This window comes from Mustelus asterias, chromosome 29 (genome assembly GCF_964213995.1).
Source record: "Mustelus asterias chromosome 29, sMusAst1.hap1.1, whole genome shotgun sequence".
NCBI classification, from domain to species: domain Eukaryota; kingdom Metazoa; phylum Chordata; class Chondrichthyes; order Carcharhiniformes; family Triakidae; genus Mustelus; species Mustelus asterias.
Genome location: NC_135829.1, coordinates 9229671 through 9254302, shown reverse-complemented (window position 1 = coordinate 9254302; position 24632 = coordinate 9229671). Strand labels below are relative to the sequence as shown.

The following is a 24632-nucleotide window of genomic DNA, read 5'->3' as shown; positions in this document are numbered from 1 at the left end:
CAACATGGCTGAAGAGCATGGCTCTTCTGATGGTATGGCCGAGGCACATTTCTGGGGGTAAAATAAAGGAGGATTTAATTTGTATCTTGACTATGATTAACTTGATCTTGAGATTCATAGAATCCCTACAGTGCAGAATTGCAGCAAATATTTCAGTCTCCTCAGTAAGAAAACCAAACATGAGCAAAAAAAAAACCCCAATTTGTTTCAATTTCAATAACGCCATTGATACGAAAAAAGATCTCCATTCATCCAAAACTGTAATCTTTGTGAACTGGAGGGGCGGGTCTGATTCTCCATCAATCCTTAAACATCTTGACACCTATTCTGCACTCCCTTGTATTTTATAAATCAATAGTTTCTTGGCAAAGCAGCATTTTTGATTGTTTATTTAACTCCAAATCAAACGACAAGTATTTCTGTGGAAAAATAGAGATACGCAGGATAATCCCCAGGTGTGAAGAAAATGAGTGGCAAACTCTGGAGCTTGTAAAGTTGCAGTTTATTAGTCACAAGTCGGCTTACATTAACACTGCAATGAAATTACTGTGAAAATCCCCTAGTCACCGCACTCCGGCGCCTGTTTGGGTACAGAGGGAGAATTCTGCATGGCCAATGAACCAGTCTTTCAGACTGTGGGAGGAAACCGGAGCATCTAGAGGAAACCCACGCAGACACGGGGAGAATGTGCAAACTCTGCACAGACAAGTGACCCAAACCGGGAATTGAACCCAGGTCCCTGGCGCTGTGAGGCAGCAGTGCTAATCATTGTACCGCCTAAAATTAGCTTTGAGCTTAAAATTACCTTTGAAACCAAAGTCACTGTCGACCATTTCTTCATTCAACAGAAACTCTCTTGTTAAGCTACCTTTTATTTAGATTTTGCCTTTCAGAAAAGCCTCGTGTGAATCAAATCTAAAAGATGACCTTCATCCACAGCACAGATACTTGGCACTCGTGAAGATTTTTAGTCTGAAGCTGGTCTCCAGCCTGTCGCAACCTTTCTGTCTCTACTTTTATCAGGCTACTACAATCATTCATGCTTCTGAACTTTCTTCTTATCCCTCCTAAGATATTAATAACCATCCTACAATCTCTTCCTCTCTGCAGTTTCACAGTGTTGAAATCAATGTGCGTCACGAAGGCTCCGATTCTTAGTGACCTCCTTCAGGCTTCCGGAGATCCATTGCAAAGATCCAGCTTTTCTGTCTGCTTCAACTTTTAATTCATTCAATTCAGGCTCCTAAGCACATTGGTCATGCCCCCAGATTTCTTAGGTGAAGATAAGCAAGGTATTTCCATATTAAATATGGAATTTAGTGAACTGATTAGTGCACACCAATTAAACGGTTCAGTATTTTAATGTCATCATGGTGATTTTAAATCATGTTCCTTACAGGTGGTGGACTGGGCGCCCTTATTAAAAAGTTAAGCTTTTAAAAGTTTATTTATTAATCACAAGTAAGGCTTACATTAACACTGCAATGAAGTTACTGTGAAATTCCCCTAGTCGCCACACTCCGGCGCCTGTTCAGGTCAATGCACCTAACCAGCACATCTTTCAGACTGTGGGAGGAAACTGGAGCACCCGGAGGAAACCCACTCAGACACGGGGAGAACGTGCTAACTCCACACAGACACTGATCCAAGCTGGGAATCGAACCCGGGTCCCTGGCCCTGTGAAGTAGCAATGCTAAACACTGTGCTACCGAATCCCTGCAGTGCAGGTGGTGATCATTCGGCCCATCTAGTTTGCACCAGTCACAATCCCACCCAGGTCCTAGCCCCTTAACACCACCTATTTACCCTAGCTAGTCCCCTGACACTAAGGGGCAATTTAGCATGGCCAATCAACCTAACCCACATATCTTTGGACCGTGGGAGGAAACCCATACAGGCACGGGGAGAGCGTGCAAATGGCACACAGTCACCCGAGGCCGGGGTTGAACACGCTGGTGCTGTGAGGCAGCAGTGCTAACCACTGTGTCACTGTGCCACCCTTCATCAAAAATGCTGATAGAGCCATGGACAGCACGGTCACAGAGTGGTTAGCACTGCTGCCTCACAGCACCAGGGACCCGGGTTTGATTCCCGGCTTGGGTCACTGTCTGTGCAGAGTTTGCACACTCTCCCTGTGTCTGCATGGATTTCCTCCGTAAGAAGTCTCACAACACCAGGTTAAAGTCCAACAGGTTTATTTGGTCGCAAACACCATCAGGTTTCCTCCCACAGTCTGAAAGATGTGCTGGTCAGGTACATTGACCCAAACAGGCGCCGGACTGTGGTGACTAGGGGATTTTCACAATAGCTTCATTGCGGTGTTAATGTAAGCCTTGCTTGTGACACTAATAAACTTTAACTTTAAGCTGTATTAATAAAACTGCAAAAGGTTGCCACTCAAATACATCAAGGATGATCTTCGAATGGAAGCAAAAGAGAACCAGTTACGTTCTGTCACACCGGCTCATGGAGAATTCACATTTGTGACTTTGCAGACTCATTTTTGACTGCAATCTGATCAATGCAAATTCCCCAATTTTGCCCCTACTGGACACAATACCCAGCTACCTAAAACGCAGATGAACTTATGCTTGGAAGAAATGCCCTGTTCCAACTCAGACTGCCGTTTGTTCGGTTGACAATGCAAGGGCAGCGCGCAAGGTCAAGCCTGGCGTCTGCGCCACCGAATCTGGCCATCTTGACTCAGAACTATCGACCCCAGTCCTGGCGCCAGGAAAAAGAGCCAAATTTTAGGGGGGGGGGGGGGGGGGGGTATTGGACTCAAGCCCTCAGAAAATAAAGGAATGAAGGAAACGGAAAAAGGAGAATGATCAGAATCAAAAGTCAAGGTAGGGACTAGAAAGATGACCAGTTTGTGGTGGGGGCGGGGGAGGAGAGAAGAGAACTAATCTTGAACAGTATGAACTGCTGTTTATTGAGATACAAGCGTGACTGAAACGTAGAGTGGTGAATGTGTGGAATTCACTACCACAGGAAGTAGTTGAGGCCAAAACATTGCGTGATTTCAGGAAAAAAATTAGATATTGCTCTTGGGGCTAAAGGGATCAAGGGATATGGGGGAGGAAGGGGGTGGGTGAAGGGGGGGGGGATCAGGATATTGAATTTGATGATCAGCCATGATCAAAATGAATGGCGGAGCAGGCTTGAACGACCGAATGGCCTACTCCTGCTTCTAGCTTCTATATTTTTAATGGTGAATAACCTAAGTTTTTTAAAAACTTCTCTTAGAATAGAATTCCTACAGTGCAGGAGGCCATTCAGCCCATCGAGCCTGCACCAACAACAATCCCATCCAGTCCCTATCCCCAGAACCCCACATATTTATCCTGCTAATTCCCCCTGGGCACTATGAGTCAATTTAGCATGTTCAATCAACCGCTAAGATCAAATGTAGTCCGCTGATGCTGCACCTGGTAGTGGCCATTGGGTTGCATTTGAGCTTCATTTTCATATGAAGCAATTTTTTTAAGCGGCATCTCGGCCTTTTGGCTAAGATGCAAATGAGATCAAGCCTTGTGGGCGGAGACGTCTGCCTACTCCAATCAGCTTGGCTCATGTAGATCAGACCCAAGACAGGGTAAAGGGTTGCATACCCTGTCTTGTCAGCTTGGATCGGAAATGTCTCAACTTGTTGAGACTCTGAATTGGACTTGATTTGATTGAATTGGAAAAGTATTTTTTTTTAAATCAACCTAACCTGCACATCTTTGGACTGTGGGAGGAAACCGAAGCACCCGGGGGAAACCCACGCCGACACGGGGAGAAAGTACAAACCCCACACAGACAGTCTCCCAAGGCCGGAATTGAGCTCAGCTCCTTGGCGCGGTGAGGCAGCAGCGCTAAACCACTGTGCTGCCTAAATGTTGCATTTCACACTGATCAGCAGCAGTCTTCGATCTATAAATATCAATGACATTTTATCCGTTATCAGCAGAGTTGTTTAAGGTTACAAGAAGAACAGCAGGGGAAAATAATCGATTTCTTCGCTGCATTTAGTGCTTTTCGAAAAGCTGATGGATATATATATTTTTTTTAATCCACAACACAGCCAAGATGTACTACATGGACCTTCCATCATCACGACCATTATAAAATATCGATTCACAAACCAGATCTGCTGCTCAGTAATTTAACACGGCCGGGGATTAAAAACATTTCACACTATGCATTCAATCAATCAACAGGGGAAAAAACATTAGGCCGCGACACCCATGAATAAGGCTCAGCGCTCCTCTGTTTTCCGATTGCAAGAATAACGCGGGCATAAATCTTTCTGCAAATCGAAAGGAAGTATAAAATGGAGTGCAGTAAAATCATGTCTGCAGACTATTTCCAGCCCTTCGGGAATTTCACCTCCAACAACTCCCCGACCAGACATCCTGTGAAGTATATCCAATTATATTTTTAAAATTTCACATCCCCGTCGGCGACCTGTCACCTTTTTCCATTATAGTTTTCTTTTAAATTTTGCATCTGATCAAATTGTAATGACATCATCCTGCCAATGGTGTCGCTGGAGTTCCTCCATCGCGCAGCAGGGGGAAAGGACAAAACTGCAATGCAACAGATTTACATCGACAATTTCCATTGGATGTGCGGACACGGGAATTTAAAAAAGATAACGCACAAATTTAATACAAGAGCGGAATTATCTGTGCGCATAGTCCAGCTTTCACCAACTTCTAACAATGCTACAATTGGAGACCCAAAATATTGCGTGCAGTTTGGGTCTCCTTTTCTGAGGAAGGATGTTCTTGCTCTCGAGGGAGTGCAGCGAAGGTTTACCAGGCTGATTCCGGGGATGGCGGGACTGATGTATGAGGGGAGATTGACTAGGTTTAGGATTGTTTTCGCTGGAGTTCAGACGAACGAGAGGGGGATCTCAGAGACTTATAAAATTCTAACAGGACTAGACAAGGTAGATGCAGGGAGGATGTTCCCGATGGTGGGGGGGGGGTCCAGAACCAGGGGTCACAGTCTGAGGATGCGGGGTGGACCATTTAGGACGGAGGTGAGGAAACATTTCTTCACCCAAAGAGTGGTGAGCCTGTGGAATTCATTACCACAGGAAGTAGTTGATGCCAAAACATTCAATGTATTCAAGAGGCGGTTAGATATAGCACTTGGGGTGAATGGGATCAAAGGTAATGGGGAGAAAGCAGGATTAGGCTATCGAGTTGGATGATCAGCCATGATCGTGATGAATGGTGGAGTTTTTCCAAGATGGCACCAGAGCGTGACGACTTCTTGCAAGCTGTGCCCAGCATACCTTCTAATTCTATCTTTTACTCTCGTTCTATGATTCTAAAGCTTCATTCTAACTCTTTTAAACTCTCTCTCCGACTGTAACATTACATTCTGCACTCTCTCGTTTCCTTCTATTGAACGGTATGCTTTGTCTGTATAGCGCGCAAGAAACAATACTTTGCACTGTATGCTAATACGTGTGACAATAATAAATCAACTCAAATTCAGATTTCAAGGGCTCCTTTCTTCCGCGTTTCTATGTTTCTACAACAGTTCAGTCTCTACTCATTGTGAGAGATTAAAATCCAACTGAATTCATTCAATAGAGAATTCATTCAGCTGAGAAGCCTGCTCCAGGGCAACTGACTTAACCATCTGTACCTCTGTTCTGCCATTCACACATTCTGATCACTTAATGAACACCTTTCTCACTTTCTTCATCCTTACTTACATTCCCTTTGTCCAATTGCAGCTCCCCCCCCCCCCCCCCCCCCCACCGCCACCCCCTTATAGTACAAATATGTTCTGATTTTCTTTGTTCTTAGTTCTGACGAAGGATCACCCAGACTCGAAACGTTGGCTCTATTCTCTCTCCACAGATACTGCCAGACCTGCTGAGATTTTCCAGCATTTTCTGTTTTTGTTTAGGATTAAATGGACTTGGGTTAAATTTCCAAAGGGTTGCAAATACTCTACCGGTACTACCACGCCTGTCGTTTGCAGATTTATTTCGATTTAGACAAGACTGATGTCATTTTGTGAGAATGCTATTTTTAAACGACCTATTAGTACAACCAATTAAATTTGAAATTAAAGGAAAACTGAGGCATCTCAGCAGGACCCTCTGATTTCCAACATACCTTGTAATTTTTGTTTAGAAAAACAACGGATGAACTGCATTTTATAAAAATTTATTGGTTAAATTTAACCCATCTTAATCTCTATCACAATGACATTTTATAATGTTTACTCACTTGTTGTAATTGCTCTTTGATGTTCAATGAGTCACTGGAATAGTAGTATACCAATCCATGTTCAGTATCATTCACAACTCCACAGACACTGAAGCAGTCCTTGTCCAAGTGCAGCAAGACTTGGGCAATTGTCCGGCTTGGGTTAAGTGGCAAAGAGTTGTGCCACACAGGTGCCAGCCAATGACCATCTCCAACAAAAGAGAACTGAACCATCTCCCCTTGTATATCAATGGCATTGGCATCGTTGAATCCCCCACTAACAACCTAGAACATAGAACATAGAACATTACAGCGCAGAACAGGCCCTTCGGCCCACGATGTTGCACCGACCAGTTAAAAAAAAACAAAAAAACTGTGACCCTCCAACCTAAACCAATTTCTTTTCGTCCATGAACCTATCTACGGATCTCTTAAACGCCCCCAAACTAGGCGCATTTACTACTGATGCTGGCAGGGCATTCCAATCCCTCACCACCCTCTGGGTAAAGAACCTACCCCTGACATCGGTTCTATAACTACCCCCCCTCAATTTAAAGCCATGCCCCCTCGTGCTGGATTTCTCCATCAGAGGAAAAAGGCTATCACTATCCACCCTATCTAAACCTCTAATCATCTTATATGTTTCAATAAGATCCCCTCTTAGCCGCCGCCTTTCCAGCGAAAACAATCCCAAATCCCTCAGCCTCTCCTCATAGGATCTCCCCTCCATACCAGGCAACATCCTGGTAAACCTCCTCTGCACCCTCTCCAAAGCCTCCACATCCTTCCTGTAATGTGGGGACCAGAACTGCACACAGTACTCCAAGTGCGGCCGCACCAGAGTTGTGTACAGTTGCAACATAACGCTACGACTCCTAAATTCAATCCCCCTACCAATAAATGCCAAGACACCATATGCCTTCTTAACAACCTTATCTACTTGATTCCCAACTTTCAGGGATCTATGCACACATACACCTAGATCCCTCTGCTCCTCCACACTATTCAAAGTCCTCCCGTTAGCCCTATACTCAACACATCTGTTATTCCTACCAAAGTGAATTACCTCACACTTCTCCGCATTAAACTCCATCCGCCACCTCTCGGCCCAACTTTGCAACCTGTCTAAGTCTTCCTGCAAACTACGACACCCTTCCTCACTGTCTACCACACCACCGACTTTGGTGTCATCAGCAAATTTGCTAATCCACCCAACTATACCCTCATCCAGATCATTAATAAATATTACAAACAGCAGTGGCCCCAAAACAGATCCCTGAGGTACACCACTTGTAACCGCACTCCATGATGAATATTTACTATCAACCACCACCCTCTGTTTCCTATCCGCTAGCCAATTCCTGATCCAATTTCCTAGATCACCCCCAATCCCATACATCTGCATTTTCTGCAGAAGCCTACCATGGTGAACCTTATCAAACGCCTTACTAAAATCCATATATACCACGTCCACTGCCTTGCCCCCATCCACCTCCTTGGTCACTTTCTCAAAAAACTCAATAAGGTTAGTAAGGCACGACCTACCTGCCACAAAACCATGCTGACTATCACCTATCAATTCATTACTCTCCAAATAACTATAAATCCTATCCCTTATAATTTTTTCCAACATCTTGCCGACAACAGAAGTGAGACTCACCGGTCTATAATTCCCGGGGAAGTCTCTGTTCCCCTTCTTAAACAATGGGACAACATTCGCTAACCTCCAATCTTCTGGTACTATACCAGAGGCCAACGACGACCTGAAGATCAGAGCCAGAGGCTCTGCAATCACTTCTCTTGCCTCCCAGAGAATCCTTGGATAAATCCCATCCGGACCAGGGGATTTATCTATTTTCAGACCCTCCAGAATATCCTGCACATCCTCCTTATCAACTGTAATACTGTCTATTCTACTCCCTTGCAACCCAGTGTCCTCCTCAGCTATATTCATGTCCCCTTGCGTGAACACCGAAGAGAAATATTGGTTCAATGCTTCACCAATCTCCTCCGGTTCCACACATAACTTCCCTCTGCCATCTATAACTGGCCCTAAACTTGCCCTAACCAACCTTCTGTTCTTGACATACCTATAGAACCTAGGGGTTAACATTAACCAGAAACTGAACTAGACCAGCCATATAATTACCGTGGCTACAAGAGCAGGTCAGAGACTGGAAATTCTGCAGTAAGTAACTCACCCCTCAAAGTCTATCCTTAAGGCACAAGTCAGGAGTTGATAGAATATTCTCGACTTGCCTGGATGATTGCAGCTTCAATAACACTCAGGAACTTCACCACCACCCAGGACCAAGCAGCCTGCTTGATCGGAACCCCACCCGCCAACTGCAACATTCACCACCTCCACCAGTGGTGCACAGTGGAGAGCACGAGGTACTATATACAAGACACACTTCAGCAAGACTCCTTCAACATCACCTTTCAAACAGTCATCTCTACCACCAAGAAGGACAAAGGCAGCAGATGCATCGAAACAATGCCACATGCAAATTCCTCTCTATGCCACACACCACCCTGACTTGGAACTGTAACTGCTGTTGGATCAAAGTCCCGAAACTGCCTTCCGAGTAGCACCGAGGGAGAAGAATCATAGAATCCCACAGTGCAGAAGGAGGCCATTCGGCCCATCATGTCTGCACCGACCACAATCCCACCCAGGTCCTATCCCCACAACCCCAAGCATTTACCCTAGCTAGTCCCCCTGACACTAAGGGACAATTTCAGCATGGCCAATCCATCTAATCCACACATCTTTGGACTGTGGGAGGAAACCGGAGCACCCGGAGGAAATCCACGCAGACAGAGGGAGAACGTGCAAACTCCACACAGACAGTGACCCAAGCCTGGAATCGAATCTGGGTCCCTGGCTCTGTGAGGCAGCAGTGTTGACCATTGTGCCACCGTGCCATCCTATAGCCATGCCAGATGGACTGGAGCTGTTCAGAAAACAGATCACCACTACTTTCTCAGGGACAAATAGGAATGAGCTACAAATACTGGCCTTGCCAGCGGTGCCCAGATTCCATGAAAGAATATTTTTTTAAATCAAGCTCGCACATGGATAGCAGCTTTACAACCTCAGGATGTCCCAAAGCCTGTGAAGTATATTTGTTATAGTCTCGGGAACAGGGAAACAAAATGTTTACAAAGCAATGTCCCACAAACAGCAATGAAAAAAAGGACCCGGTTATCTCCATTAGATGATGGCTGAAGAATGAACTTTGCCCAAGACACAGGGAGAACGTCCCAGTAGTTATCACTGCTGCCTCAATGCCAGGGACCCGGGTTCCATTCCCGGCTTGGGTCACTGTCTGTGTGGAGTCTGCACGTTCTCCCCGTGTCTGCGTGGGTTTCCTCCGGGTGTTTCGGTTTCCTCCTACAGTCTGAAAGACGTGCTGGTTAGGTGCATTATTCATGCTAAATTCTCCCTCAGTGTACCCGAACAGGCGCCAGAGTGTGGCGACTAGGGGATTTTCACAGTAACGTCATTGCAGTGTAAATGTAAGCCTACTTGTGACAACAATAAATTAACTATAAACTTAAAGGCTGTTGTGGGGTCCCCTATGTCAGCCCCAGCCCTCAGCTTAATGTCTCATCTTGAAGACGGCAGTTCTGACAGTGCAGCACTCCCTCAGGACCACAATGAAGCGGCAGCCTGGATTTTGTGCTCTGGTCTCTGGAGTGAACTGCCAACCTTCAAACCCAGAAGGAAGACAGCTACCAGTATGGCTGCACTTTTAATAATTATGTGGAGATGCTGGCGTTGGACTGGGATAAACACGGTAAGAAGTCTCACAACACCAGGTTAAAGTCCAACAGGTCCATTTGATAGCACAAGCCACTAGCTTTCAGCGCGCTGCTCCTTCATCAGGTCAAGATGAAGGGGCAGTGCTCTCCGAAAGCTAGTAGCTTGTGCTACCAAATAAACCTGTTGGACTTTAACCTGGTGTTGTGAGACTTCTCACTACTTTTAACAATGGACAGCACTTACTGCCAAGAAGAAATAAAGGTTTACACTCCAGACTACAAATGGGCGCAATCAGAAAGAAGTGTTAAAAAGTAAACAAATGTACTGGAAATGCATTCAGTCTGATTGTTTAACTGAAAAAGAATGCTTTATATCTCTTTGAATTCCTACAAGCACTACATCTTAAATCATTTTGTTAAATAAGATTAAAAATAACATTTAGATAAATACAGACAGACAATCGTCGCATTGACTCAGGGGGTAATCAGTTTTTAAATAGAGAAGCTAACATAACACGGTGGAAAAAATGTGACTGAAAACGTGAGACAGGAACCAAATGATCAATATTAATACATTCAACATAAAATTATTTGCTGCTGGGAGCCGATGGCCAAGTGGCATTATCGCAAGAATACTAATCCAGAAGCTCAGCTAATGTTCTGGGGACCTGGGTTCGAATCCCACCACGGCAAATGGTGGAATTTGAATTCAATAAAAAATATCTGGAATTAAGAACCTAGTGATGTCCATGAAACCATTGTCGATTGTTAGAAAAAAAAACCCATCTGGTTCATTAATGTCCTTTAGGGAAGGAAATCTGCTGTCCTTACCTGGTCTGGCCTACATGTGACTCCAGAGCCACAGCAATGTGGTTGACTCTCAACTGCCCTCTGAAATGGCCTAATCAAGGACAACTAGGGATGGGCAATAAAATGCTGGCCCAGCCAGCAATGCCCATGTCCCAGGAATGAATTTAAAACAAAATCTGACCATTGACTTATATTCAAATCTAGACCAAAACTTCACAACGATATTTTTCAAGGTGCAACCTTGTCCATTTATTGTCACGTTTGACGATAAATGGAGACTCGGTCCATTCATTCACCAAGACATTAAAAATCCCATGCACTATTCGAACATGGTCCACATGAGCTCTCCCCGTGCCCTGACTAACATTTCTCCCTCAATCAGCATTGTCAAACCAGAGGATAAAAGCGAAATACTGCAGATGCTGGAATCGGAAATAGAAGCAGAAAATGCTGGAAAAATCTCAGCAGGTCTGACAGCATCCATGGAGATAGAGTAGAACCAACGTTTCGAGTCTGGATGACCCTTCGTCAAAGCTAAGAAAATCAGGAGAGATTTATACTATGAAGGTGGGGGGGGGCGGGGGAGAGCTGGAACTGGACAAAGGGAATGTAAATGAGGACGAGAAAGGTGCTGAAAGTGTCAGGTAAAACAGTGGAATTGTTCAAACAAAGAATGAAGTGCTGAGTCACTCAGATAAAATGAGATCGCTGGATGCAAACTTTACAAATTTATCACAAAATTTCAGATAAGAGTTCTGACATAGGACACTCAAATCAATACACTTCATTGCTGTATTGTAAGGCTCTCAATGAACAATAGCTTATCACTCCAAATTGCTTCCACTGTCATTGACAGGGCTATGAAAATCATCATGCACCCTAATTCAAAGCTGAAAATATTCTCTCCCCCAGTCTTCCATCCTCTTCCTGCTGCCTCGGCAAAGCAGCCAGCATAATTAAGGACCCCACGCAGCCCGGACATTCTCTCTTCCACCTTCTTCTGTCGGGAAAAGGATACAACAGTCTGAGGTCACGCACCAACCGACCGACTCAAGAACAGCTTCTTCTCTGCTGCTGTCAGACTTTTGAATGGACCTACCCTACATTAAGTTGATCTTTCTCTACACCCTAGCTATGACTGTAACACTACATTCTGCACTCCCTCCTTTCCTTCTCTATGAATGGTATGCTTTGTCTGTATAGCACGCAAGAAACAATACTTTTCACTGTACACAAGGGGCGGCACGGTAGCACAGTGGTTAGCACTGCTGCTTCACAGCTCCAGGGACCTGGGTTCGATTCCCGGCTTGGGTCACTGTCTGTGTGGAGTTTGCACATTCTCCTCGTGTCTGCGTGGGTTTCCTCCAGGTGCTCCGGTTTCCTCCCACAGTCCAAAGATGTGCGGGTTAGGTTGATTGGCCAGGTTAAAAAAAATTGCCCTTTAAAGTCCTGAGATACGTAGGTTAGAGGGATTAGCGGGTAAATATGTGGGGGGGAGGGCCTGGGTGGGATTGTGGTCGGTGCAGACTCGATGGGCCGAATGGCCTCCTTCTGCACTGTAGGGATTCTATGATTTCTATGTTAATACAGTTATGTTAAATTAAATCAAATCAAAATCAAACACGTGAAAGGACAAAATCTTTAAACAATTCCAACTGAATGTTTTGCATAGTTCACATAAAAACTTTGCAAGCCCATTATTAAACATTTCCTACATTGATATGTTTCAGTTAGTTGTATGCTTGGCCCCATGTCAGAAAGCAGTGGTGCAGACTTCAACACCACACCAATATTTAACTATCAAAATCTACACAGATATATTTAGAATTAAGAGAGTGCTATATCAGTCAAAAGTGCCATGATACAAGGATTCATCTGCCTCTGCTTGAGGAGTCATTCAGGGTGGACATCAAAGCTTGACGCAACGAATAGCAGCAAGTTCTCCTGGCAACCTCATCAACATTCCTCCTGCCACTAGTTGATCAACTGATTTTGGGATCTTCCTCGGTACAAAATGTGGAGTTGCCGGCGTTGGACTAGGATGGGCACAGTAAGAAGTCTCATAACACCAGATTAAAGTCCAACAGGTTCATCTGGAATCACGAGCGTTCGGAACGCTGCCCCTTCATCAGGAGGAACCCCTCCTGCTCACCCACTCTGACAAAGTAATAACAGACACACTGTGCTTGCTAGGCTAAGAATTTAGTGATAATCACTAATCAAGTTTCCCCAACATTTAGTTCTATAATATTCAGCTAGGGGAAATAATCCCCATTTTCCTGACTGCATCTTGCCTGCTAAAACATCCAAACTGTCTTCTCAGCATGTTGGCTATCGAGAACAAAGAACGTCTAATCACTTTGATGGCAGCTTCTCTTCAAACGTCATCCCCAGAAAGACACTGTTTTATTGAACGCAGTTCACAATATCTCCAACCAGATGGGAGATTTTCTGATGTGCCAGTCAGAAGTAGCTACATGGAAACCTGTCTCAAAAGGCCAAAATCATACCCCAATTCCTTTTTGCGGCAATGATTCAATATGTGCCAAATTGCACATACAGGATCCAATTAGTCACTCAGCTGGGCACCCCAACAACTGAATGGGTTAATCCACAGCACTCAAGGCATACTGACCATTCTTCTAGGTCCAAACACACAAACACAGTGCTCAGCAAGTCTGGAAGCATCTGTGGACAGTGAAACCGAGGTTAAACTTTTGAGTCAAATATGACCCTTCAGAACTGAAGGAGGGTAGAAATGGTTTACGTTATTATGTGCCATTGTGGGGTCGGGGCAAGGAGGGGGAAGAACAAAAGGGAATAGGATAGAGGGAGGTAGAGACCAAATGACAAAGATGGCATGTAACAGAAGATACAGGGAGTGGCAATGGTGGCATTAAAGGGACAAGACATTGGTCCAGAGTGCAAATAAAAGTTTAAAGTTTATTCATTGGTCACAAGTGAGGCTGACGTTAACACTGCAGTGAACAGTGAAGAAAGTTATCTCCAATTGCAACGGGATCTTGATCAATTGGGCCAGTGGGCTGATGAATGGCAGATGGAGTTTAATTTAGACAAATGCGAGGTGATGCATTTTGGTAGATTGAACCAGGGCAGGACTTACTCAGTTAATGGTAGGGCGTTGGGGAGAGTTACAGAACAAAGAGATCGAGGGGTACATGTTCATAGCTCCTTGAAAGTGGAGTCACAGATGAACAGAGTGGTGAAGGCGGCATTCGACATGCTTGGTTTCATCAGTCAGAACATTGAATACAGGAGTTGGGATGTCTTGTTGAAGTTGTACAAGACATTGGTACGGCCACACTTGGGATACTGTGTGCAATTCTGGTCACCCTATTATAGAAAGGATATTATTAAACTAGAAAGAGTACAGAAAAGATTTACTAGGATGTTATTGGGACTTGATGGATTGAGTTATAAGGAGAGGCTGAATAGACTGGGACTTTTTCCTCTGGAGCGTAGGAGGCTGAGGGGTGACCTTATAGAGGTTTATAAAATAATGAGGGGCATAGACAAGGTAGATAGTCAATATCTTTTCCCAAGGGTAGGGGAGTCTAAAACTAGAGGGCATAGGTTTGAGGGGAGAGGGGAGAGATACAAAAGTGTCCAGAGGGGCAATTTTTTCACAGAGGGTGGTGAGTGTCTGGAACAAGCTGCCAGAGGTAGTAGTAGAGACTGGTACAATTTTGTCTTTTAAAAAGCATTTAGATAGTTACATGGGTACGATGGGTATAGAGGGATATGGGCCAAATGCGGGCAATTGGGATTAGCTTAGGGGTTTTAAAAAAAAGGGCGGCATGGACAAGTTGGGCCGAAGGGCCTGTTTCCATGCTGTAAACTTCTATGACTGCAATGAACTTACTGTGAGATGAGAAAAGCTCTGTCCAAAAGCAAAAAACAAATGAAAAATACAATTAGGACAAGCAAAAATAAAATGTAAATGAGGGAGAATTCATGGTCTGAAATTGTTGAAGTCAACACTGAGGAAAGGCGGCTATAAACGACCTAATTGGAAGACAAGATGCTGTTTCTCAAGTTTCACTCGAACACTGCAATAGGCCGAGGTCAGAAATGGGAGAGAGAGAGAGAGAGAAAGCAAGGTGGGGAATAGAGTGGCAGGTTCAAACCTGGCCTGTGCCAATTAAGACAATCTCATCTGCTGTAGTGGGCAGGGGCTTATAGTGGAGATCAGACCCTGGGCTGGAGATAGAAAAACAGATCAGGCCACTATAAAAAAATACCAGTTGAAACTGGATGTCGGGTTGAAATTGGCGAAATCAAAAACTGGTGCCCCGTAATGTACTATGCGGCAAGTTACCTGCAGACTTCCTTGAATGGCAATAAAGTGCCAAGAGATGACTAAAACCCAAGCACAAAGTGAAATACTGATAGGAAAAAGGAAGGAACAAAAAACTCTTAACCGAGCTTCCCCCATCAGATTTAAACACATTCTGCTTGAATGCGACTTTTAGATGGACAAAACCGAGAATCCTTTTCAGTCAGGCAAGAATCGGAAAGTCAAAACGTTACAAGGTTGAACTGTTGCTATAAAACTGGTGGCCGTGGTCAAACTGCAACTCTGCTCATCTTTGTTCACTTTTCTTTTGTTGCTCTAACCTTCCAGTTAAGTTTGGGTTAACTTCCAAACACAAAACAACTTCCAATTGGACTCTCGGTGGGGGGAAGAACTAGATTTCACTGAATATATGCAGATCGATTTTTCCGTGCACAATATGGGGCACAAAGCAAAAAACAAAACAAAAGCAGGAGCTGAAACAAAAGCAGCCTATTCCTCAAAGAGCTATCTTGGTTATAAAACATGAGTACTGGTTGCATCACAAAGCTTTTAAGCACCATTCAATGCCAATCCAAGGATCAAAGGAGCTTTTGTAAATTATCCAGTAGCAGTGTAGACCTATCAAAGTGCACACACAAAGAAAGTAAATAATCGAAAGTAGTCGGATCAAGTCTAACTATAAATTATTTTGCAAGGCATCCACATAGGTTACAGCCCACCAAAGTTCCATTACCACAGGTACCAGACTTCAGTCTTTCATCCTTTCTGGTTGTATCACAGCTTGATACGGCTCCTGCTCGACCCAAGACCGCAAAAAAACTACAAAAAGTTGTGAATGTAGCCCAATCAATCATGCAAACTAGCCTCCCATCCATTGACTCTGTCTATACTTCCCGCTACCTCAGAAAAGCACGGTGGCACAGGGGGTTAGCCACTGCTGCCTCACAGTACCAGGGACCTGGGTTGGATTCCCGGTTTGGGTCATTGTCTGTGTGGAGTCTGCACGTTCTCCCCGTATCTGCGTGGGTCTCCTCTGAGTGCTCCGGTTTCCTCCCACAGTCTGAAAGATGTGCTGGTTAGGTGCATTGACCATGCTAAATTCTCCCTCCGTGTACCCGAACAGGCACCAAAGTGTGACGACTAGGGGATTTTCACAGTAACTTCATTGCAGCGTAATGTAAGCCGACTTATGACTAATAATAAATAAACTTTAAAAGCAGCCAGCATAATCAAGGACCCCATGCACCCCAGACATACTCTCTTCCACTTTCTTCCTTCGGGAAAAAGATACAAAAGTCTGAGGTCACGTACCAACCGACTCAAGAACAGCTTCTTTCCTGCTGCCATCAGACTTTTGAATGGACCTACTTCGCATCAAGTTGATCTTTCTCTACACCGTAGCTATGACCGTAACACTGCATTCTGCACACTCTAATTTCTTTCTCAATGAACAGTATGCTTTGTCTGTATAGCACGCAAGAAACACACTAATATATGTGACAATAATAAATCAAATCAATCGATTCAATCCATTTTACGTGGTATCATCAGAGTGATTGGTCACAGAAAAACTATGGGTCCTAACATCCAGCTATCGCGCTGAATATCCACGCTCCAACAATAGTCAAGCCTCTAGCCAAGCTCCTCCAGTACACCTCCAATACCTAATAATGTGCCTCGTCTACATAAAAAAAAATACCAATCAGCCAATTCTTGATCTACCGGTCTACTCAAACATTAGCAAAATGACGCAAGTCATCAACAGAGCAATCAGGTCACAAGTCCACATGGCAAGTTCCCAATCTCTCCCACCTTCCTCCGTCGAGAAAAAGATACAAAAGTCTGAGGTTACGTACCAACCTCAGGGGCGGCACGGTAGCACAGTGGTTAGCACTGCTGCTTCACAGCTCCAGGGACCTGGGTTTGATTCCCGGCTTGGGTCACTGTCTGTGTGGAGTTTGCACATTCTCCTCGTGTTTGCGTGGGTTTCCTCCGGGTGCTCCGGTTTCCTCCCACAGTCCAAAGATGTGCGGGTTAGGTTGATTGGCCGTGCTAAAAATTGCCCTTAGTGTCCTGGAATGCGTAGGTTAGAAGGATTAGTGGGTAAATATGTAAGGATATGGGGGTAGGGCCTGGGTGGGATTGTCGGTGCAGACTCGATGGGCCGAATGGCCTCTTTCTGTACTGTAGGGATTCTATGTTTCTATGTCTATGTAACCAACTCAAGAACAGCCTCTCCCCTGCTGCCATCAGACTTTTGAATGGAACTACCTCGCACTAAGTTGATCTTTCTCCACATCCTACCTATGACTGTAACACTACATTCTGCACTCTCTCCTTTCCTTCTCTATGAATGGTATGCTTTGTCTGTATAGCGCGCAAGAAACAATACTTTTCACTGTATACCAATACATGTGACAATAAATCAAATCAAATGTCTGTAACACTATACATTCTGCACCCTCTCCTTTCCTTCTACCCTATGTACTCTATGAACAGTATGCTTTTGCGCAGCATGCAAGAAACAATATTTTTCACTGCGTACCAATACATATGACAATAACAAATGAAATCTTGGCCATGGTCAGATGTCATACACAGGGAAATAAACAAAAAATCCACGGAATCCACCCAGAGCATTAGGGTTTCACAACAGCAGGTCACTTACATATCTCCATCATAGCGCAATTCACACTGGGATACAGTTCACAGCATCTCAAGTCTGTTACTTCCAGTGCCATAGGCCCTTACAATAGGCTGAAAATCAACGCCGAGTAACTGCCACCTCCACAAGATTAGTGGCTCAATTTTGCACGCAAGGGAACGAAGTGCCCTCTCAGTTCCACAAAAGCTCCGACAGCAGTAGAAGATGCTAACAGTTACAGGCAAAGATGCCTGAATCAGGCGGCATCCATCGGGAAAGAGCAGCTTTCGCGTCCCTTCCCTCCTGTTAATCTGTCGTCTTCATCCCCCTGTCTGCTGACCGGTCATTACTCTGAACATGCAGTGCAACTCAGGCTATTTCTCTTTACCTTGATTTCAACAACAATTCAAAGCAGCTTGGGCAAAATTAGGCAAGAGCTCATGACAGACATTTGCAAGAAAGCCAAGAAGCGGACTTCCCATCCTAACCGGGAGCCGTTCAACATTTAAGAGTGCAGTAGCCTGGTATTTTTCATCTGTAAATTAAAGAGACCTGCATTTTACAGCGTATTGCAATTATTTGTACACTGAAATGTTCAGAATTGTGAATCCTTTGACAGATTAAAATATGTTAATTCCTTGTTTCATTTACATCGTCATCAGAATTGGACATTTGCCACCCTGGTGATTTTTCAATAAAATAATTATCCATCCTCGAATTACTCTTGGAGCAAACTAAAAACACATCCAAATAAAGACACAAGGGCTAATTTTGCTACTGACTTAAGATTCAGAGGGTTTACAATTCTGCTTGCTAACCAGTGGCATTGCTACCTGGAGAAATTAAAAGTTAAGCCTTAAATGGTCATTATTGCTCTGACTAAGCGCCACAAGGGGGACTCGGATGAATTCATAGAAACCCTACAGTGCAGAAGCTGGCCATTTGGCCCATTGAGTCTGCGCCAACTCTCAGATGGCGCGTACCACCCAGACCCTATCCCAGTAATCCCACATATTTACCTAGCCAATCCACCCCAACCTTCGCATCTTTGGACATTAAGGGACAATTTAGCATGGCCAATCCACCCTAACCTACACATCTTTGGACATTAAGGGACAATTTAGCATGGCCAATCAACCTAACCTACACATCTTTGGAGTGTGGGAGGAAACCGGAGCACCCGGAGGAAACCCTACGCAGACACGGGGGAGGACGTGGAAACTCCACACAGACAGTGACCCGAGGCCAGGATCGAACCCGGGTCCCTGGAGCTGTGAGGCAGCAGTGCTAACCGCCGTGCCACCATGTCTGAAGCACCCAATTTCGCTTAAGAAGCCACTGCTTTTAATACACTACCGTAAAAATATTTAATATATAATTGTGGTGTGCCTAAACCCTGAACAAATTTGCTGTAGATTATGGTTGGGCTTGGTTCGGTTCAGAAATGGGGCCAATAAAGTTTAAATGATTGCTCTTGCTTCAAATACTTAGACTGCAAATTGAGTAACAGTTAATGCACAGTGCAACGACAGCCATGAAGCTTTCAATATTTCTAGAATACTTCCCTCACACGATTCCCCCACACAGTGACCAGACGGGAGTCTGTGATTTCCCCATACATTTCAGCATACATTCATAGAATCCCTACAGTGCAGAAGGAAGCCATTTGGCCCATCGAGTCTGCACCGACTCTCTAACAGGCCCACTCCTTGCCTTATACCCGTAGCTCCAAACACTAATCCTGCTAATCTCCCCGAACCTACATATCTTGGGGCACTAAGGGGCAATTTAGCATGGCCAATCCATGCTCACCTGCGGCGTGGGAAGAAACGGGAGCGCCCAGAGGAAACCCACGCAGACACGGGCAGAACATGCAAACTCCACACAGACAGTGACCCAAGCCAAGAATCGAACCCAGGTCCCTGGCACTGTGAGGCAGCAGTGCTAACCATTGTGCCACCGTGCTTTTCTGAGGCAGCGGGAAGTGCAGACAGAGTCAATGGATGGGAGGCTAGTTTACGCGATGGATTGGGCTACATTCACAACCTTTTGTAGTTTTTGCGGTCTTTGTGACCCAAGGTGAGAATTGAACACAGGTCCCTGGTGCTGTGAGGCAGCAGTGCTAACCACTGTGCCACCCACTGTTAATACAGCTCTGGTGACAACCATGCCAGAACCTCAGAATCCCACTATTATCCATTGAAAGGGGAAATCTATTTTGATTTGATTTATTATTGTCACATGTATTAGCATACAGTGAAAAGTATTGTTTCTTGCGCGTTATACAGACAAAGCATACCATTCATTGAGAAGGAAAGGAGAGAGTGCAGAATGTAGTGTTACAGTCATAGCTAGGGTGTAGAGAAAGAGCAACTTAATGCAAGGTAGGTCCATTCAAAAGTCTGACGGCAGCAGGGAAGAACATAGAACATAGAACATTACAGCGCAGAACAGGCCCTTCGGCCCACGATGTTGCACCGACCAGTTAAAAAAAAACTGTGACCCTCCAACCTAAACCAATTTCTTTTCGTCCATGAACCTATCTACGGATCTCTTAAACGCCCCCAAACTAGGCGCATTTACTACTGATGCTGGCAGGGCATTCCAATCCCTCACCACCCTCTGGGTAAAGAACCTACCCCTGACATCGGTTCTATAACTACCCCCCCTCAATTTAAAGCCATGCCCCCTCGTGCTGGATTTCTCCATCAGAGGAAAAAGGCTATCACTATCCACCCTATCTAAACCTCTAATCATCTTATATGTTTCAATAAGATCCCCTCTTAGCCGCCGCCTTTCCAGCGAAAACAATCCCAAATCCCTCAGCCTCTCCTCATAGGATCTCCCCTCCATACCAGGCAACATCCTGGTAAACCTCCTCTGCACCCTCTCCAAAGCCTCCACATCCTTCCTGTAATGTGGGGACCAGAACTGCACACAGTACTCCAAGTGCGGCCGCACCAGAGTTGTGTACAGTTGCAACATAACGCTACGACTCCTAAATTCAATCCCCCTACCAATAAACGCCAAGACACCATATGCCTTCTTAACAACCTTATCTACTTGATTCCCAACTTTCAGGGATCTATGCACACATACACCTAGATCCCTCTGCTCCTCCACACTATTCAAAGTCCTCCCGTTAGCCCTATACTCAACACATCTGTTATTCCTACCAAAGTGAATTACCTCACACTTCTCCGCATTAAACTCCATCCGCCACCTCTCGGCCCAACTTTGCAACCTGTCTAAGTCTTCCTGCAAACTACGACACCCTTCCTCACTGTCTACCACACCACCGACTTTGGTGTCATCAGCAAATTTGCTAATCCACCCAACTATACCCTCATCCAGATCATTAATAAATATTACAAACAGCAGTGGCCCCAAAACAGATCCCTGAGGTACACCACTTGTAACCGCACTCCATGATGAATATTTACTATCAACCACCACCCTCTGTTTCCTATCCGCTAGCCAATTCCTGATCCAATTTCCTAGATCACCCCCAATCCCATACATCTGCATTTTCTGCAGAAGCCTACCATGGTGAACCTTATCAAACGCCTTACTAAAATCCATATATACCACGTCCACTGCCTTGCCCCCATCCACCTCCTTGGTCACTTTCTCAAAAAACTCAATAAGGTTAGTAAGGCACGACCTACCTGCCACAAAACCATGCTGACTATCACCTATCAATTCATTACTCTCCAAATAACTATAAATCCTATCCCTTATAATTTTTTCCAACATCTTGCCGACAACAGAAGTGAGACTCACCGGTCTATAATTCCCGGGGAAGTCTCTGTTCCCCTTCTTAAACAATGGGACAACATTCGCTAACCTCCAATCTTCTGGTACTATACCAGAGGCCAACGACGACCTGAAGATCAGAGCCAGAGGCTCTGCAATCACTTCTCTTGCCTCCCAGAGAATCCTTGGATAAATCCCATCCGGACCAGGGGATTTATCTATTTTCAGACCCTCCAGAATATCCTGCACATCCTCCTTATCAACTGTAATACTGTCTATTCTACTCCCCTGCAACCCAGTGTCCTCCTCAGCTATATTCATGTCCCCTTGCGTGAACACCGAAGAGAAATATTGGTTCAATGCTTCACCAATCTCCTCCGGTTCCACACATAACTTCCCTCTGCCATCTATAACTGGCCCTAAACTTGCCCTAACCAACCTTCTGTTCTTGACATACCTATAGAACGCCTTAGGATTCTCTTTAACCCTATCCGCCAAAGTCTTCTCATGTCCCCTTTTAGCCCTTCTAAGCTCGCTCTTCAACTCCCTCTTAGCCAATCTAAAGCTTTCTAGTGCACTACCCGAAGTTGTTCTTGAGTCGGTACGTGACCTCAGACTTTTGTATCTTTTTCCCCGATGGAAGGCAGTGGGAGAGAGAACGTCCGGGGTGCGTGGGGTCCTTAATTATGCTGGCTGCCTTGCCTGAGGCAGCGGGAAGTGTAGACAGATCTACTTGTAGATCCCTGACCATTCCAATTTTTTTGCCTTCTTAAATCATGAGTACAACAGTTCGCCACTCGTGCATTGAGACATATGGTGGAATATCAAACAAAATTGACGAATAATTCTGGCAGCTGTCTTCAGATAAACACATTTCCCAAAACTACAACGTCCGAAATTCAAAGCGAGAACCTTTCAATGTTGCAACACGACCCACAAATATCCCATCGCAACCTACTTACAGGAATTGTGTCTCCGACGAAACGCTTTAGATGGAGTAAGGGCAGAATCCAGGTGACGGTCCACGTAACTTTTAGAATACTGCTGGGGTGACGTGACCAGGTCCTGAATCTTGAGCTCTGCGCGTCGCGGGATCGCTTGCGGAGCACTTCCCGGAACGTTTGGTTTCCTCACGCCCTTGCCGGCGCCGTTCTGAGATGAGTAAGCATTGTGACACAAACTGGTGGACGTGAACATGGAAGTCTGGCCCAGGCTGGCATTCCCCTGCGAATGTGGGATGTCCAATATCTTGAGCTCTTTGATATCAATTGCACTGCAAAAACATAAGACAGAAAGTGGAATCGCACAGCTTCAAATTTGGTCCCTGAATATGAACAATACAGCACAGGAACAGGCCCTTCGGCCCTCCAAGCCTACACCGGGGTGGCACGGTGGCACAGTGGTTAGCACTGCTGCCTCACAATGCCTGGGTCCCAGGCTCAATTCCGGCCTCGGGTCGCTGTCTGTGTGGAGTCTGCACGTCCTCCCCGTGTCTGCGTGGATTTCCTCCGGGTGCTCCGGTTTCCTCCCACAGTCCAAAGATGAGAGAGTTAGGTTGATTGGCCATGCTAAATTGACCCTAATGTCGGGGGAATTAACAGGTTAAATGTGTGGGGTTACGGGAATAGGGCCTGGGTGAGATTGTGATTGGTGCAGACTCGATGGGCCAAATGGCCTCCTTTTGCACTGTGGGGATTCTATGATCATGATGCCTGCCTAAACTAAAACCTTATGCGCTTACAGAGTCCGTATCCTTCCATTCCCATCCTATTCATATATTCATCTAGATTCCCCTTAAATGCCACTATCGCACCTGCTCCCACCACTTCACCGTTGTTGATAGATGGGACAACTATACAGCGGAATCAGATATAAACGCTAATAAAACTCACTGTAGTTTTATTTTATAATCAAAAAATCATAAGGTTGATTTACGTTCAGCACTATTAGCACTGCTGCCTCACAGCACCAGGGACCCAGGTTCCATCCCGGCCTCGGGTCACTGTCTGTGTGGAGTTTGCACTCCCTGTGTCTGCGTGGGTTTCCTCCAGGTGCCCTGGTTTCCTCCCACACTCCAAAAAAGATGTGCAGGTTAGGTGGACTGGCCATGCTAAATTGCCCCCAAGTGTCAGGGGGACTAGCTGGGTTAAATATTTGGGTTACGGGGATGGAGCTGGATGGGATTGTTGTCAGTGCAGGCTCAATGGGCCAAATGGCCTCCTTCTGCACTGATTCCATGATTAGATCAATATTAAGTTAAAAGCACTCAGAACATACAAAACAATAATGGGTTTATCTAACAAACAACACTAAGTACAATTCCTAATAGAGCAGACACTGTGATAAGCCTGCAGCAGCAAATTTAACATGCTTTCCTGGCAGCCTCGCATTCCAATTATTCCTCTTTGCATCACTGTACTATATAGCCAGAGCACAGTAATAAAGATATTTGCATGCATGGTATGTTGGTGCAAGCGGAGATTCTTCCCTCCATATTGTGGTCTGCCAACTTCAACAGCTGTTAAAACATCAGCATAGTATTGCAGACAAAGTTTCAAATCTCTGCTGCTTGACATCTGGAACAACTTTTTTTTTCAAAAAAACATGCCCGCCTGCAAGGAACTCAAATTTAAACACGAAAGGTCAATGATCAAATTTAGCAAAATTCATGCAAAACATTTGGGAAGAATTGAGAGAACTTCAGACCAAATAGCAAGGGTCGGAGCAACATCTGTACAGGAATATTACTGGCATTGCACTGGTTCTTTGCAGTTTACTTTTTGCAAGCCCCAAGTCACATCAGTACTGTCGTGAAGATTTGAGTGCAATTAGCCAGAAACGTACTTGTACTACTATCATGAAAAGAATTACTTGCAGTACAATTTACAAACCTTGCTTGCCCAAGGTGAGAGGAGAAAGCAATTTGAACTATATAACTCCATAATAAAGGTAGAAGGTAAAGTCACCATAGTCCCAGATAACCATGAGCTGTTCTCCCCTGTGAGGGGGAGAGCTGACTGGTGGTGATTTAACCCAAGGATCGCCATACCTCAGGTGAGGGGCAAGGTTAAACTGGGGTCGGTTTAGCCTATTTGGCTGGGCAGCTGGTTAGTGA

General features: G+C 45.0%; 1 protein-coding gene across 2 annotated transcripts in view; it reads right to left on the bottom strand.

Annotated features, from left to right (window-relative positions):
- Positions 1–24632, bottom strand: part of edc3 (enhancer of mRNA decapping 3 homolog (S. cerevisiae)) — a 136374-nt gene that overhangs the window by 101899 nt on the left and 9843 nt on the right. For both annotated transcript variants that reach the window (XM_078200015.1, XM_078200016.1), the window contains one exon: positions 22480–22790. In XM_078200015.1, the coding sequence (XP_078056141.1) occupies positions 22480–22790 (311 nt within the window). The remainder of the gene's footprint in view (positions 1–22479; positions 22791–24632) is intronic.